General features: G+C 47.8%; 1 protein-coding gene across 1 annotated transcript; it reads left to right on the top strand.

The window, feature by feature from the left end:
• Positions 1 to 16,814: 16,814 nt before the first annotated feature.
• Positions 16,815 to 17,780, top strand: LOC139051846 (sericin-2-like). The gene has a single exon (XM_070528881.1). The coding sequence runs from the start codon at positions 16,815 to 16,817 to the stop codon at positions 17,778 to 17,780; it is 966 nt and encodes a 321-aa protein (XP_070384982.1).
• The last annotated feature ends 557 nt before the right edge of the window (positions 17,781 to 18,337 follow it).

Here is an 18,337-nt window from a genome sequence, read left to right as displayed (position 1 = left end):
CTGACGAGCTACTTGACCTCGGAGCAGTGAAATAATATTCATTTAAACATTCTAGGCATTAGTTGTATTACAACCAAAAACCCCAAGGCCGTTATACGGATGCTATACTACATTGCGTTACCTACAAAAGAAGATAAGAGACAGGAAAAGGTAGCTCTGCAATTTATATACTCTACTTGTTCACAGAATGAAATATTAAATTCCTTATTTCGTAATTTAAATTAAAACTCAGAGTTCATACCGTTAGCAAGGACAGTAGATACCTACTTTTTTTTTTTATCGGGCAAATACGCCCTGCGGAATAATTCAAGTAAAAATATAAAAGTTTGTTTCCTGGATAAACTCTAAGAGCGGCCGGTACAAAGGCCAGGTTGTTGGCCCAAGCTTTGTGGGTGGCAGAGACGGGCGGAGATTTACTTGTTTACATACTGACAAGATATATACGACATTTGAAATTGGCAACATATCTTCAGTAGAGTTTGCTGTTGGGTTAGGTGGTACATAATGTCTTGGAACAAAAATAGCGGGGAAAAAGAGACAAACACACAAATACATGTCATTCGTACTTTAGTATACACTGTCCTCGCTGTCATTAAAAAAATTAAATTATGGGGTTTTACATGTCAAAAGCACTTTCTCATTATGAGGCACGCCGTAGGGGAGGACTCCGGAAATTTTGACCACCTGGGGTCCTTTAACGTGCACCTAAATCTAAGCACACGGGTGTTTTCGCATTTCGCCCCCATCGAAATGCGGCCGCTGTGGCCAGGATTCGATCCCGCGACCTCGTGCTCAGCAGCTCAACACCATTGCCTCGCTGTTACATGGGCAGTAAATCATCTTTGGAGAATCAGAATAATGGCCGTAAGCGTCATTATCTAGCCGCAATAAACATAAAATCTTATAAATTGTCTCATAATGCATCGTAATGCTGAAATACTATCACCATTCTTACGGATAATCATCACACATAACTTCTGGAGCATTTTGCACACTGTCTTCCATGCTGCAGGTCTGTGGATGTGTCTTGATAGAGGAATCGTTGCTCAGACTATTATGATAAGTTTTTTATTCCATGACTATTTTCTATATTACTATTATTATTATTATTATTATTATTATTATTATTATTATTATTATTATTATTATTATTATTATTATTATTATTATTATTATTATTATTATTATTATTATTATTTTCATCATCATCATCATTATTATTAGCAGCCCATCCATCCCTTGGAGGTATTAGCGACATTAATTCGATTGGCAATTTATGATGGGTGCGTAGTTCGTGATATGTTTTCTGTGCTATGATGATCATTATGATAATTGTTGTAATGCAAGTGACGAGGCAGAATTGTGATATGTAGAAATGCAAAGTGTTTATTAAAGGGCTTGACGAGGCGCGTTGTGTGGCCACGTATTCCCATCTCGCGCTTCGGTGATAATGATGTTTATTGGCCTCCCCTTTGACAGAGGACGGAGACAAAAGGTCGACAAGCCTACTTTAGTTATTCATATTTTACTGTATTTAATGCCATCTAGCCGTTTGCCTATCCGATCTTGATCTTAATTTTCCTACGTAAAACTTCTATCGCTTTATTGTACCATTACCTACGCTTGCAATGACTCCGGTTCTACCAACTCTTTCCTGCTTTTTTTTTTTGTGTCCCCAAATACTCTAATCGTCGCTTACATATCTCGACCAGTTGATCCAGACAATGATCAGTTAATCCGTCCATCTTTTTTTAATCTCAACGCTACGGGTCTCGATGAGTGAATATCTTGGCGTTGTACCGAGTCATTCCCAGGGTTTTAATGCGATAGCGTTAAGGACGCAAAAAAAGAAAAGAAAAAAAAACGATAGTGGTGTTGCACGTCGCTTGTCGAAAAATCATTCCGGACCACAATCACGCAGGCCTTCAGCATGACGCAGATGTCTTACTGAACTAATTGAACTCCTAAAAGTAAAATACGTAAGAAAAGTCGTAAAGTACGACCTCAACACAACCTACAGACATGATAGCGTCGGAGTTTAATTTGAATGTGCCAGAAAACATAATTCTGTTACATAGAAACACAAACGCATTTTCGCAGCGGCGCGGCCCGCTTGGTTCCTTGTAGCAACACATCGCGCTCGGCTCCGCGCAACCTCAAGAAAGTTGCGGTTTCCGGGAAGCCTGACACGGTGTCAGCGATCTTTCAAATCTATCGCTTTCCACTCTTAAAGGCGAAGCTTAAGCGTCTTCGAAATTTTTTTGAAGCACACACGTGCCTCATCCTGTGGCTCAAATTTGCTTCGGTATGTTTTTGTCCTCGGACAGCCAACCTGGGCCTCATATAGGACGATAAGTCCTATATGAGTCCTCCACGTGGCCTCCAAGATTTCACCGGTGGCGCACCGGTGTGTATGAGCCGTGTACTGCGGCCGGACTCCTCTCTCGCGCTTCCCTATGGACATGCTGCGCCGTCTAGCGGTGCCGACACAAAGTCCGCACATGGCCTCCGAGATGCGTGGCGCGTGTTCGATTCAGCCCAGCACCGAAACAATTTTAAGTGTTCTTTTTTAAACAGTGTGGCACATATCCATTCTGGGTGATTGGCCAGGAGTGGCACCATTACCTAATGGCAGTGATACCTGGTACATACCCAGTGAACCAAGTTGTTGTTCATTCGGGCACAGTACCTGTGTGCTTTACAACTGGAAAACATCTCAAAATTCGGATGTGCATTCTATCACGATGATATCACATATGTGCAACCAAGGGTTCATACGCCGAAAGAGAAAACACATTACTCACAGCTATCGGACACATCGAGTCATACCTAATCACAGCAGGAATGAGATGGGCCTCACGCAAGTCGGAGTACTTTCAAGTCCGGCCTAAGCCAGCTAAGAAACATCGAGCCCCGCCAATACATCTCGAGATTGCTGGGCAACCTATAAAGCGCGTCCCGACAGCACGCTTAGTAAGTATGCACGTCCAGGAGAACAACGGCATAAAGGTAGCCTCAGAGAAATTAAATCACGTTATAAGAAGCATCGCATCACTCATCGCCAGAGTAGCGCGCAGCAAAGATGGTTTCGTCCTCTCATCAGCCGTGTCACGTACGCACTCGCGTATCAAGTCAAGCGCAAAATCGAGACAGAGCGCATGGACACTCTTATAATAACGGCGTATAAAACGGCCTTACAGCTACCGTCAAGCACAAGCACAAAGAAATTACTAGCGCTAGGGGTATACAACACCTCTGAGGAGCTAGCAAGTGCCACGCTCATAGCGCAGAGAGCGCCTCAACTAGACACAACAGGGAAGGGACCTTCTTCAACGGCTAGGGTATCCGCTGACACCGCAGTACTGCAAAGAAGAAACACAACTTCTGCCTAAGTACATTAGAGAGAGCGTTGAAGTAGACCCTATCCCCAAGAACATGCACCCCACCCACAATCAAGAGAGAAGAGCAGCGCATGCCCGCATGTTGCGCAAACGCTGTTTCAGAGACCCAGATACATATTACATGGTCGCTAGCCCGTATCCCTTGTCACCACGTCGTGGGCCTAAATACACAATCGCCTTCGTCAATCAGGGGAACCTGGTAGCCTCTGCCTCCATCCGCGCCACATGCAGCGCAGCAGCAGAAGCAGCGGCGATCGCTCTCGCACTTCGCGACGCCGAGAACAAGGGAAAATCCGCCCGCGTCCTCACGGACTCACAAGTGGCGTGTCATTTATACATGAATGGAACACTCCCTATGCAAGCCATTCGAATCCTGGGCCACTCACTAGAATGGACCCACGGTATCGTCTGGTGACCCGGGCACGAAGGCCTGCGACGCAACGAAGCGGTGGACTGCGCAGCTCGAGGTCTCACTAGCAGAGCGGCAGACCACACCGTTCTTCAGCCCCCGACAGACTGATGAGCGATCCACGAGTCATTAACCCTAAGTCGACAAATACTACAGGACCAACGTCCCGAAAGAACACAATACGCTCCCTCACACAAAGCTCTCAATAAACTCTAGGCAAGGGAATGGCGCCGCCTACAAACGAACACATATCCACTACTTAATTGTCTCGCCTACACGCAATATCCCCAGATATTCGTCCCGGACGTTTCCTTGGTGTAGCAACCGCACAGCGACACTCGCGCACATAACACACGAATGCATCGACCGTCCGGGCGACGCAATTTCGCCACAAGTCAAAGCACACGCACTTACTACGTGGTCTTGGGAGGCGAGACTCTCCGAACTGGACCTGGGAAAGCCAACTGGCGACCCTCGACCAGGCCCGGCGAGCCGCGATCGCCAATTCAGTCCTGTAAGAGGGAACCACTCAGGAATAAACCACGCAACGGTTTCTGCTATAATAAAGTTCCATCCTCCTCCTCCACCTGTGGCGCATAGCCAGCGGTCCAAGTTGATGTCTATCTGGGCGCATACCGACCGAGTGGCGCACATCCAGTGACCCAATTTGGAGCAAAAGAGGTTACATACGGACATCATACCGCAAAGTGAGCGATATTCCTAAAAAGTGCAAGTCGCAATAAAGCTGAGTTCGTGGGTAAATAGAAAAGGTTCAGCAGCAAACAACGAAGGCCTCGCTTTCGGACACGCATTCAAATGGTGGAGCAGACGCTAAGACTCGCATGCTGGATTCAAACGCGCGCACAAAGCATCTAAGAAATGGTTGCAGTGGATAGATGGGACGATGAACAGATGCTCGCACACAAGTGAACCGTCGCGGACACGGCACAGCCTGAATAACGTCGCGCCACCAGATCTCGGAGAGGCCGCGCACAAGCAAACGCACCCGCTCGAACATGCACACGAAATTGAACATTCTAATTCCTCGTAGAAATAATGGCCGCCTCATCGAGTAATTTATATGAAGGGTTAGAATTGTGCTATCTGCCATGGGCAATCTTTAAAAAACAAGGCGCAGCTTTGAAAAAAAGACACCCTTTATATGAATCTGGGCGCTCTTTATGTGCGTTTTCCATCGCAGTCCATGGTAATAACTAACTATACACAACCAAACAAGAAATGTTTGGCAGCCATAGAAAACGAATGCGGGCGCCATATGTGCACTATAGGCGCCACTGGTCTATGGAAGCACGCGCTATGGGATGCGGCACTTCCACTCGCTTCTGAGGAAGGAAAATACTGCACGCCTTCCGCGTCATGAAACGGTGTTCGCCATTTCGTTATATGGTCCCAAGTGATACAGTTCACAGCACACTCCCCACTGCAGTAAACGTATGTCTCCCCTGAGGAGTGACATTCGAAATATTTTCGAGTACATTCACAGTTAACTACATGCATGGTCAGGCGATATGACAGTTTCATATTCCTTACGACGGCGTCACCTGAGTTTCGGTGGCTGACAACCATTTTTACACTGTTTGACTTGGCACGAGGTGGTCGGTGTCGTGCGTAATATCGTGATCATCATCATCATCAGCCTGGCTACACCCACTGCAGGGCAAAGACCTCTCCCATACTTCTCGAACTATCCCGGTCATGTGCTAATTGTCGCCATGTTGTCCCTGCAAACTTCTTAATCTCATCCGCCCACCTAACTTTCTGCCGCCCCTTGCTACGCTTCCCTTCCCTTCCAGTCCGTAACCCTTAATGACCATTGGTTATCTTGCGTCCTCATTACATGCCCTGCCTATGCCCATTTCTTTTTCTTCGTTTCAAGTAAGATGTCATTAATTCGCGTTTGTTCCTTCACCCAATCTGCTCTTTTCTTATCGCCTAACGTTGCACCGATCATTCTTCTTTACGTAGGTTTCCATATATATATACCAGTAAATATGGCAAATCAGTCCTGCAGAATCCCGCAAGGTGTAGGAAGATTCATGCAATGAAAAAAAAAAATTTATCCACCCAAATGTAGCACGAAGCCACAAAAGAAGAAAAGTAAGATATACGGATTTCTCAGAACGAACGCTTGGCACTTAATAAAAAAATTGGACCTGGTCCGGAACGACTTTTTCCTGAACTTCGAAGCTTTCTGAGCAACCCGTATTGGGTTTCCTTTGTAGCTTCATGCTACATTCGAGTCGATGACAATTCTTCTTTTCAATATTACCAGCTAATGTACATAGAAAGAATCTCCGAATGAGTGCTCCGCTATTAATTTATTTAATTTCAATAAAACAATTCTTTATATCTGTGGAATAGCGAGTATTTGTACATGTAAATATAATAATTAACGTATTGAATTAAAGTTCATCAACAGTGCTATGTCGCACCAGTTAAAGATATATAAATAAAGCCTACATATGCCCTAATTGGAGGTGCCAACCTTTTTTGCTCTTCTATGTATAACTCATACAGGGTGTTCCAACTATCATGTACCAATATTTAAAAATGTGCGGATGCCACGTAGCTGAACAGAACCAAGGTAATGTTATTTGCAGTCGCTTGGAGATGCTCAGAATATGCCCAGACCAGCACTGGGCCGTCCGGCAAGCCGAAGATGCCGCCCGAGTCCAAGGACTTCGAGCCGCCACCTGAGGCCACCACAACGAAACTGCCGGACCATTCATTAATAAAGTTTCTTTTCTCTCCCTCTGCGGGAACCGTTAACCAGTACATATTTGTAGCGGTACCTTAGCCCTTTCCTTCAGTCACCACCGGGGGAGAGGGCGGCGGGAGTGGAGGAGGGTGCCTCCTTCCTGAACCACGCCGTATAAACCTGAAGATGCTCCCAATGCTCTCGCGCGACAGCACGCGCAGGCAGGCTCGGCTATTCGCTTACACGCACAACTCTAGATGATCACAGGAAATTTTACTCACCCGTAGGCACGCGTGCAGCTGTGGTATGTATATGAATACCGGTACATTGAGTACATTGAGTAGACTATAACGTATCGCACATTCAATACATTGTACTTGATATAAGCAAAACAAAGTAGCAAACTAGATGATATTACAAGGGAATGTGTTCAGCGGAGCCAAGGTCTACCTCCGCAATGTCATTCCGTTGCCTATCTTCACAACCTCCGGAATAGTTCTGGATGTTTATTAAAATTTGAAGAAATATTTATTTTACCGTCGCAAATGCCATATTCATAACTCATAAAATTGTGCGAACTACGTTCTCATCAATGGCTTTTGAACAAGATATATTTACTGCTGGCGTTCGGCGTCGAACGCGCCTCGCAGTTCGGTTGCGCGAGGACAGGTTCATTTTGTATCGGCGATGAAACAACCACCGATAGCGTACCACCGTCTGCCTGTAGCCTACCAGCGACCACGAAAACGGACGAGAGAACCAAAGAAATCTGTTCGCTTTATTCCTTATTGGGTCTGTAAAGAGCGTCATGCCCAGGTAATCGTACATAATTCAGTACTTCAGTAGGTAGGGTGCCATAATAGATAGTGCGATAGTTGATAGCGCGTTTTGTGGCAGCGGGTAATGGACTCTTGTCTGCTCGGCAAGGGTCAAGCCAGCACCCAGAACCCGCGAAATTGAACCATTCGCTTTAAAACGAAACTTTGGGTTCTGCGTTTTTCCCATTTAGAAGTCGCGTACGTTTTGCCTACGAACAAATTTAGACGCTTCCGAAATACAAATGTACAGGCGCGGCCACTGCTAGCGGGAACACGAGAGCACGGGGCAGTGCATCCTCGAAGTGCCGCCCCCGGCACCTCGTGAGGTCTTGGCGGACGACTCACTATAGCAGACGACTCGTCGATCGCTTTGATTATGCCTGCGCCGCAAGACTTCATGAGGCGCCGGTGGTGGGGCACTCCGTGCAGCGATGACATGGGCTTCGTGTTCCCAATAGCAGTGGCCGCGCCTGTACGATCTCGGCCGAACTAGTCAGTCGGGCCGTAGGCTGAGCGACGTTGAAATTTCTTGGCATGACAAGGAGTGTTGTTGGTCGAATTAGTTCATGATACGAAATAAATTAAAACAGCACCGAAAATGAAAAAGAAATTAAAGGAAAAAATTAATGGAGAGAGATGTGGACGAAACAGCTCAGGTGCTCAGAGGAAACTGCACGTGGCGCCTGTGCAGTTGTTTGTCACATCCGTCTCTCTCTCTCTCTCTCTGACTTTCTTTTTCTACTTTAATTTATTTCGTACTTACGTGGTCACTGTCTCGTGCCTTTTACGCACCCCTACTTCTCCAGAGATGTTTCCCCGCATCAAAGGCATAAAAGCAGTAAAGCGCCCTTTACAAGAGAAGAGACCCCTGACATAAGTTCACTTCTCAGTGCGCCACAAAGACGTGCGAGAATGGCCATGAAAATAACCTCTGAAACCTACGACGCTTCTGTTCGCTGATATTTGATGTACTTAATCCAAGAATTACCCCGAAAGTTATAGGGCCTACTTATAATCTGAGAGAAAAGGCGAATCCGTGTCGGCTGTCTATGGACAGAAATATTGTTAATGCTTGGCTCGCCATGCTCTTATGATATGTTTCACTTGTGCGTGTTGAACTTTATGTTGATCTTCCTATTACATCTGAATGAATAAATTCTGAGGTTTTACGGGCCAAAACTACGAGTCCATTATTTCCAGTTCCATCTAACTTCATATTACAAAGAATAGCGATGTATGTTACTTCTGCGCTCACGATATACGAACTGGGCGTGTTTTTCAGTAAATGAACAATTTTTTTATTTTTTTTATTTATATTGCAGCCCTACAAGGTAGAGATATTTGTCGCAGTGTCTTTGTGTACTTCAGTTTCCTCATTCGGAGTAGTGGGCGCTCTTTGCGTGTACCAACACTTTCTCTACATGCATGCAAATAATAATAATAATGCGGGCAAAAATAACACGAGAGGCACATCACTTTGCGGTGAACATATATATAATATATATCATCAGAATCCAACAATGACACCAAGGAAAGCATAGGGGAAATTATTTGTAGTTCTTAATTGAGGTAAAAAATTATAAATATATGGAGATCAACGCGGATGAAGAAACTGGTCGCAGGTGGTATATGGACCCACGCCTTCCAATTATACCGGTACCACTCGGACACTTCAGATCGCGATCGAGCCCGCTTGGTATCAAACTTCAGCTGATCGCGATTAGCTTCTTGGCGCAAGCTGCGGAAGAGAGCCACTCGCGGCCGAGAGTTTCGATGCCGATCGAACTCGATCGACAGTGCCTGTGTGACAGTGGTATTCTTGTACTAGGCCCGGATTTGCCCGAAACACTCCCCGGATCAGCAACCTTAACCCCGGCCGCGTAACCTGCTTGTCATTTTCCCTAAACGGAACAGTCGTCGGCGAAGTCCATAAAGCGGTGAAGTACGGGACAAGTTACTGCGCAGGAGAGCCGGTGCGTACCGGGCGGGGAGCGAAGCCACAGGCGGACCTCTGGTCGAAACCTCACTCCCTGCCTGCAATCTCTGGCTCCTCGCGCACGCCCATGCACAGATTGGGGGGGGGGGGGGGCAAGGAGAAAGAGAGATGCGGCAGGACGTGAAAGGGGAAGTCATCCACCGAGCCCCCCTAGCGGGAGTTTTATTAACTACCCCCCGCGGCGCGGAACAATAGGCCGGCATCGAGCGCGTGTAACGCGGGACCGGTCCGCGTGTCGTTGCCAGACGAGACAAAAGGGCGCGCTGCCGCCGAGTCGCTCCTCGATCCGCGATCGCTGCGCTGATGCACGCCCGCTTCCCTGCAGCGACGCCGGTTTCCCGTTTCACTCGTAGCTGTTCGGGCCGCAGGTTCAAGCTAGGGTTTCTTGCCTTGTCGCGACGCGTGCATTTCGCTGCCCAGAGCCGTCGGTTATGCGTCCACTTCTCACCGCCGTTTGAGCGACGTTTGTTTGTTACGAGTCGCATTGAGCATAACCGTTTAGCAACTCTTCAATTTTATTTAATGTAGCCTTTTGTTACAATGACAAAACGAAATAATGGTTTCCACGCGTACGTGGGATCGGCGTTAAGCGAAGCTTTCTTTTATATTTGCACGTATGTTATACTAACGTAATGCTAATGACGGAAATGACTGTACATATCGACGCAAATAGACTAAACTGGCGGAAACTAAGGTAAATTCACTTCTTGTCTATTGTTTTCGTCTGCTTGTCTATTTGGACACAAAACCAAATGGCGCATGCCCCTTCTGGAGCGTTGGTCAAGAATGGGCAGATACCTAGTGTCACATGCCCAGTTGCGATGTGTGGTCACTAGTGATTTTGTTTTAGCTTTGAACGCCTAAGCACTTGTTTGGACACACTCCGCGACTTTAGTGAGTTAGTTTGTAGGCACCCATGCTTTTTCAAGAGCTCAGGATACGTGTCACACCGCTATAATAAAACCGCTGAATATCATGCGGTCATATACGTCTTTGTGTTTTACAGGTACCTGAAAGCCTACTACATATGTATGAAGGTATTGTGCTTTGATTTATTGCTTGATTACGACGAAGAGACGCTCTCACTGACCATACCTTATGGGTCAAATTACCGCGATATTTAAGACGGTTTGCTGGATAGAGAGATATATACCTAACTTCAGAACGACTCTTATTCCAACGACGAATCACAACGACTCAGGTCTTGCTGTTGAGTCCATTTGTTTGAATCTAATAATGTGTTTGATGTTGGCTATCAGTTGTAGCCACAGTGTATAGGGCACAGCTCTTGCGGTGGAGCGGTCCAGCTCTGCCGTAATAGGGAAGGGATAGAGAGACGTTCAAGCAAATTAAAAAGTGGGGAGAAGAGAGTCCCTCTGGAGCATTTCCAGTAATTATGGAGTGCGTTGGGGTATTTGCCGTGTACTTGAAACGCTGGTAAGCCACGTCTATTCACAATGGGGTGCTGGATAGCATCGTTGGTTAGTATAAATGGTAGTGCCTAGGGGATTTGTGCACCATCCCCTCTGTAGTGTGTGTTTCTGATGGGGATTGGTAAGAGCAATCTTGTGTTTGTATTCCTTGAGCCGATTACGGCGTTTGTTTTCGATGTTCAGCTATGACACTTCTGGTGTAATAGGCCTAGGGCCACTTAGTGGGGTTGCTCACGCTGTGTTAGAGGATCGCTAGCTAAGGCATGAGCTAGTTCGTTGCTATCTTTCCTCTGGTGACGTGGTACCCACTCCAATAGAACCTGTGATGCAGGGTGTTATTGCATGTATTTGTTTAGTGCAGTATGAATATAATCCGGTAGCTCATTTTCTGTAAAGGCACGCAGTGCTCCCTGGCTATCCGAATGAATCGTGATAATGTTAGTGCCATGTGTGTGCAGCCTCAATCTCTAGAGCTACCATTGTTTGGAGCGCAAGCGATGTTTGCGGCGTGAATCTGTTGTACAATGTGTAAGTACGAGGGCGAATCAGAAAGTCTTTGCCCCTATCTTTTATTAGCGAGAATAAGGTACATACAGATAATTACAAGTATAACGCACTACTCTAGGTACCTTACACTATTTTTTCACCTAGCCCCCTCACCGGTTCAGACATTTCTCCCATCGCAGCGCTAAAGTTCGTCCGGCTGAACCACCGTCGAACTGCTGTCTTGGCTTAATCGTTGTACGTGATTCGCTGTCCCGCCAGGAACTTCTTAAGCGGGCTGAAAAAGTGGAAAACACTAGATGCAACGTCCGGACGGTGGTTCAGACTCTCCCGGTTGTCGTCGTCAGGCGGCGACGCATGCGGTCTCTCCGAACGCTCATTGCTATGCAAGTCTTCACGGCCTTTTGCGAACTCACAACACCACCACCTCACACTTCTCAAAGCGAGGCACTTTTCTCCATACGTGAGCTGCATCTCCCCGTGTATTTCGATGGGCGTTCGTACCTTGCTCCATAGAAAACGAATCACAGTTTGTTGCTCGTACACCGTGGACGTGTGAAGCACAACTACCATCGTCAACAATTGACAGCAGCGCCGTGCCGCGGTGCTACCGGCAGATAAGGCTAGGCCGGTCCAAGAGAGGTCCACCACTGGGAATGGATATGTTGACTTTGTAGTTACAGCAATTATTTGGCTAAAAAATGGAGAGGGGGCAAGGACTTTCTGATTCGCCTTCGTATTTCGTGGATGGATGGATGTTAGCAGCGTCTCGTTTGAAACGGGGCGGTGGGTTAGGCCACCAAGCTTCTGCTGTTATACAGTCTAATGTCCTACCTAGGTTAGAAAAGAAAAAAAAACACGATGAATTTTCATACAACTTACGACTTGCGAGCGCCCCTCGCGTGGGGCATGTGATGGCCTCACCTAAAGATTGAAGCTACCAAAGTATGCACTGAAAGCGGTAAAAAACGGAGCGCACGTGGTGTTGAATTGGGATCGCAGATTATCCCATTTTAATGCGAATATTTCTTCACACACCAACCGGGGGTTTGGTGTAAGCAAAGTTTCTCACTGCACAGACGGCTTACACATATAGGATGCCTTGCAGTGGACGTTGACAAACGAAGTGACACCAGTGAGCACCACCTTTGGTCTGTGCAACCAAATAAATCACGGCCTAAAATGTTTTCATATAATGTCGGCTCATAGGTATCTCAAAAAGAACACAAACCACTTAAATGAATAGCGTGTGTCAGTCAGTGGCTTAGATCTTGCAGTGCAGCTCTTGCGCACCCGTTTCTGCAACGGGTGTCGGCGTAACCGAGCGAACGAGCACAGCGAAGCGTGAAAGAGAACGCGGAGCGCAGCGTGGGATGAAAGACGCGAGGAGGCAAGCGGAGGAGGAGGGTATGGCGAAAGGGCGAGAAGAAAAGCGAAGTGCGACGACAATGGTTACGAGATGACGCCAGAGTAGCGCGCGTCATTTGGGAGGTCTGTCGGCGGCGGCTGCTGTGGATCGCTCCCACGCGTCACCCACGCGCTACACTAAAATATACACCCTTTGGGGTGTATATTTGACACACAGCACACTAATCGCCACCTGTCTCGCTTGCGTTTCCTTTCTTGAAAGCGCTGCGCTCGCTACTTTCCTGTCGAGAATGCTCTGTCATGCTGATAACGCGCATGCCCTTCGTGGCTTGGAAATACCGGGCTCGCAGCGTTAAAGAAAGGAAATGCGGACAAGACAGGTGACGATTATTGTTTAGAGGCAAGATACGACCCAAAGGATGTAATTTTCTTTAACGAGTAGCTCTCGCGCTTTCCCAGTTAGAGAGGAAGACGCGCAACACTGAGCTCCGTTTGCAAGGTGCCGCACGAGACAGAGTGTCTGTGGCAGCGAATATATCGCGAAATGAAAACACGTATAGAGCTGCGCTGACTGCGCTGAAATTTGGTTTTAGGGAGTATCGTAATCGTTGGTGAATTTTTCTAAAATTTTGCGCTTGTCATCATTTTAGAACTTCACACACTTTCAAGAATTTCTATCTAACCATTTTTCTGCCAGCTTGTGTCACTGGGTCGCATGGTCACATGGTCTATTGGGTACAACATCGAGCTGCTGTACTGAGGGAACTGGGTGCGAAACTTACAGTCAGGCCAACTTGGGTCACTGGGCATGTCGCACCTGGTTTGTGCCGCTCTTCAATGGGACTTCTTTCATGACAACTTGTGATCATGAGTAGCATAATAGCACCATTGAACAACGACAGATGGGAGAAGTATATAGACAGCACGATGCGCTAACTTCGACAGTTTATTCCCGTGAAAATTCATACTCCTCACACTACAGCACCACTTCTAGTCAACACGTTAAATTGCTCTTTCCAAAAAAGACATCTTAACAAGAAGGTCCATCGACGCAGTGCTTATACACAGTTTTCACCACTCCGCCTCATAGCTGTGCCTCAATAATTTCAGCGAGAGAGAGAGAGAGAAACTTTATTGTGATTCTAAAGATTTGAAGGAGGGGTGGTCGGAGCCTCTCAGTCCAGGGCCCCACTGGCCTCTGCCGCCTGCCTGACCTGGCTAATTAAGGACTTTTGTCCTGCCAGATCGGAGCGGGCGAGCTGTGCCTCCCACTGCTCCATTGTCCTACTGGTGTTTGGCCTATGAGGGTGCTTAGTGCACTCCCAGGTTATGTGCATTAGGGTAGGTATGCCACCGCACCAAGGACAGTTGGCCCTATAACGAGTGGGATACATGGCGTTTAGCAATTTTAAATGGGGGAACACCCCGGTCTGTATTTTACGCCAATCGGCGGCCTCTTCCCCGTTAAGTTGTGGGTGAGGCGGCGGGTATTTTCTTCGGACTCCACGCTGATGAGCAAGGATGTCTTTGGCATTTAAATTGGTGGAATTTTGTGATGGGTAGTGCGAGTGGTTGGGGTTAGAAGAGGACGCCGTCGCTTGGTTAGTGAACCCTCGAGCTAACGCGTTAGCCTTTTCGTTCCCCTGTACCCCCGCGTGGCCCGGGCACCAGAGTAGGCGATGATGGTGGTTGAAGGATTTCGGGATTATCGCGAGGCTAGCCGCAGTCACGTGCCCCTTGAGAAACATGCGACATGTCTCCTGAGAGTCCGTGACCACGACCGAGTCTCTTTGCGAACGCTCCGCGTGAGCGAGTGCGATCGCCACTGCTAATATTTCAGCCGAGGCTGGGGATCCCGCCGTGGCCGACGCGGTAATTTGCTGTTGCCTGACAGCGTTCACGACTGCCAGGGCGTACCTCCTTTGGTAGCGCTGCCCGGTCGTGTCTGCATACAGAGCTGCGTCCGTGTAGTACGTGTTGTACCTATGGTTGAACATCCTTATCTCGGTGCCTGACAAGAATCACACATTCATTAAAAAAAGGGGCGCAGCCGCACTCCTGACAATCAACGGATAAACGACCGTCATAGTAATTACTTGCATTTAAACTATGTTCCCTTAGGCAGTCACTAAGACAACGTCCCGTTTGTCCCATGAATTTCCTACAACAAGGCAATAGCAGCTCGTACCGCACCACCTTTTAAATATTAATAAAATGGCATCGATGCCTCTTGGAACAACCAGTCGCAGTTTTAAGGCACGAGTTCGTCAACCGACAACCTTAGATAGTTTATCTGGTGCAGAAAAAAAAAAAAACTCGCGTTCACCCGACTAGCAACCTTTTTAAAATTGTGTGCCCTCTTATGTTGGTAGGGCACAACCGCAACCTTTTGTTTATTTGACATCTGTTTATTTACTGTATGTTGGATGTCACTTTCTGTACGGTACCTTTTCAGCAAACCATCTGCTACAAAAACCTAAAAGGTCCTCCGAAACCCTGCTGCAGACGAACGTCCAGACTGATTGTTTAGGATTGTATAAATATTTAGCGTGCCATGACTTTTTCTTTTTTTTAATTGCCTACACAAAAGTTCGAAATGCTTCTTGTAACCAGTTTTGAAGGGGCGCAATTATAAGGTAACATGGCTCTAGGCTTATATGTTCGACGTGTGCGTTGGCCGGACAACTCAAGCTGGATGTTTAGAAACTGCAGTGCTCCTTCGGCGGGCGCTTCAACCGTCAATGTCAGTGGATTATAAGAGCTTCAGTTAAAAAATCAATTTTAATAGATTATTCACCGTTTGTGTGCGCATTGAATAACAACACGCTCAACATACAGCAGTACAATTAGGATCACTGGGTTTATACCGCTCTTCAATTAACCTCTTTCATGCCAGCTTGGGTCAATGGGTAAGTGCCGCTCTTCAATAACAAAATGTTATAAAAAATGTCTCCGGTGCTGGGTGGAGGACCTAAGGCAATCTGTCTGAATATATATTCCCACACGCATCACACGCGGACTTGGTGGTGGCACCGATAGATGGCGCAGCGTGGTCAATGGGAAGCCCGAGATAGGAACCCGGCTGCAGTACACGGCCTCATGCATGATGTGTCCCTGCAGCGGCAATACGGTGCGTCATTAGATTGCATCTATGCTTGTCGAAATAACGTCGACTTTAATCTTGAGATGGGTTATGCCGGCATTTCGTTCATTATATTGTTTACATTTGACATAACCCATTCTTGTGTTTGTATTTGTAAAACAAGTTTATCTTGTTTTGAAAGTGTATTCGTGCATGCGTTCAGAAGCCTAAACTCACTATGCTGAGCCTGCAAATGCGGCCGTCTGCAGTATGCACAAACTAAACTATATATAACTATAATCTATATGTCTCTTGTATTCCGTCCGTCGTACTCCCCGCGTGTTCCCTGCCCATGGCATGCGCTGAAGGCTGCTGAAGACGTTGGCCCGTACCACGAAATAAAACGGCAGCAGGACGACCCAAACGTCAACACAGAAGCAGGGGCGTTTTCGGTGACGGAAAATGAAATACTACCCTTCTGGTTCTCCCTCACAAAAAGCGGCGCTTCGTGCTCCTCAGAATTCGAATAAACCGTGCCATTGTTGCAGCTATCTCGGTGAAAGTCGTCTTCCTTTAAAAGTGGCACGTGTTCCTCTTGCGCCCGGCAGCGCGTTCCGAACCGAAGGTGAAGAAGAGGAAACAGCGTAACAATAAAAACAACAGCAAGAGGAGCTCCATTCCAGCGATGCGGCTCTGACTGAGGGACGCCAGTTCCTGCAGCGGAGTGGCGTCTCCGCCCTGCGGGCCTGGTTCGGGCAGCTGGAAAGACAACTCGAAGGGTGAGCCTGCGTGTGCTTGGAAAGCCGACGGCACCTTTTATATGAGTCCAAGAAGTGGAAGGACCGGCGCGCGGCCTGGTCCGTCCGGGACCGACTCGAAATCTTTAAGGCTTGCCGGCAAACAACCCCATGGTGTCGTGAGCGAAGCTAAAACGAAAGCGCCTCAGAGTCGGTCCACAGTCAGACCCAAGACAGCGAGGACTACTTCCGACGAAGAGTCAGTTGAATCAGAATGCGAATCCTCAACCAATACTGACGATACTGGGTCGCGAGAAGCAGGTAATCCGGCGCGAAAGACCGCGAGGATGACGAGAAAGATGCACTCGGACTCGGAGATGAAGAACAGGCACCGGTTTGTCCAGCGTGGTCAAGCAACGCTGCCTGCGTCGAGAAGAATGGCGGAAGAGGAGCAGGCATCGAAGCGCTCGACGGGGAAGGCCAAGCGTACGTCACTAATGGAATCGGCGGCCGTGCATCGTTCGCACACGATGTCAGCAAAGCCGTCTCGACACAACACGGACAGTTTACCTTCGGATCGTCAAGAATATGCGAGTGCTGGAATCAGGTCCCAAAGTAGTTTTAGCACAGGTGGATCGTCAGAAAGCAGTGGAAGCGGCTGCAGTGATGAAGAACGACCGTGCTCATCAAGCGCACCGTTGCGGAGTAGAACTACGCGTAGAGACGCAGCACAACGGCGCTCAGCCGGCAGCAACAGCAGCGCCGACTGCAAAGCTAAGATGTTGCACCTGTCGCTGAGCAGTTCGTCAGTAAGCAGCGGTGGCAGCTATGCCAGCACTGAAAGTCAGCATACATCAACGGATGACTGGACAAGCAGCACGAGGAGCAACGGTACCAGCCACGGCAGCGCCGAGACGTTGAATGAGTCACCAAGCAACACCTTGAGCACCTGCAGCGAAGAAGACGGACGAAGCAGCAAGAGGTACCGATCGTCGATGGGCATTTCGTCCAGCAGCAGCAACAGCAGCAGGCTGAGTCCTCGGAGGAAACGAAGGTTCAGAAGTTTGTCGACGTCCAGCGGCGACGATTACAGGCTCGCTGCTAAGAGGCAACGCCGATCAAGGGGCAGGTCAACGGGCAGTCTCGACACCAATAGACGCCGTGCGCTCCGTCGTCGCCGCTCGATGGACAGCTCAACGAGCAGCAGCGGCAGGGACGAACCCAGAGCCAAAAGACTGCGGCCGCCAAGGCACGCGTCTTCGAGTTACGAAAAAGTTCTCGCCTGGTTAGCGGATGTGGAACCTGGTGTGTAAGGCAATATTTTCGCGTCGGTGTTGCATTTTAAAGCGGCGTGTCTTGGATTTAACATCTTACTGAACATCACTACTGAAAGACAAAAAGAGTAGCTGCTTGGTCGATGCCACCGTTAGGTGCCACAGGAAGAACATTGAATGTGAAAGCAAGGAGTAACGCTGAAGTGCTAAAAAGACAAGTGAACGTTGGTTTGAGCCCATTGATCATGACTCGCCTTCACTGAAGAACAATTTTCCCGACTACTGGCGATGCCTCGGTGGCACATGAAAAGCCCGCAAAGGGGATGACCCGACATTGAACGTCTCCACGCCTGCCCTTCTGAGCCCTGTAACTCTTCGTGATTTGCCTTTTCTGGACTCAGTCTAGCCCAACGTAGGCAACAGTCGCGAACAGAATGGACAGTATGCGGCAAATTATAAGCGTTGGTTTGACTCCACTGGACTGAAAATTGTCTGGGGGAGAAAAATATCTCGCTTGTTCTTGCCGCTATACTTACACCACCTTGAGTACTAATGAAAAATTTTAATTCAGTTCTTGTGCTGGTTTCCTTTCTTCC

Source organism: Dermacentor albipictus, chromosome 1 (assembly GCF_038994185.2).
Source record: "Dermacentor albipictus isolate Rhodes 1998 colony chromosome 1, USDA_Dalb.pri_finalv2, whole genome shotgun sequence".
NCBI classification, from domain to species: Eukaryota; Metazoa; Arthropoda; class Arachnida; order Ixodida; family Ixodidae; genus Dermacentor; species Dermacentor albipictus.
Note: the sequence above shows the minus strand (reverse complement) of the source record. Positions and strands in the feature narration are given on the sequence as shown.

Coding starts and splice junctions, on each gene's coding strand:
- LOC139051846 (XM_070528881.1), top strand. CDS start 16,815: ATGACGAGAAAGATGCACTCGGACTCGGAGATGAAGAACAGGCACCGG.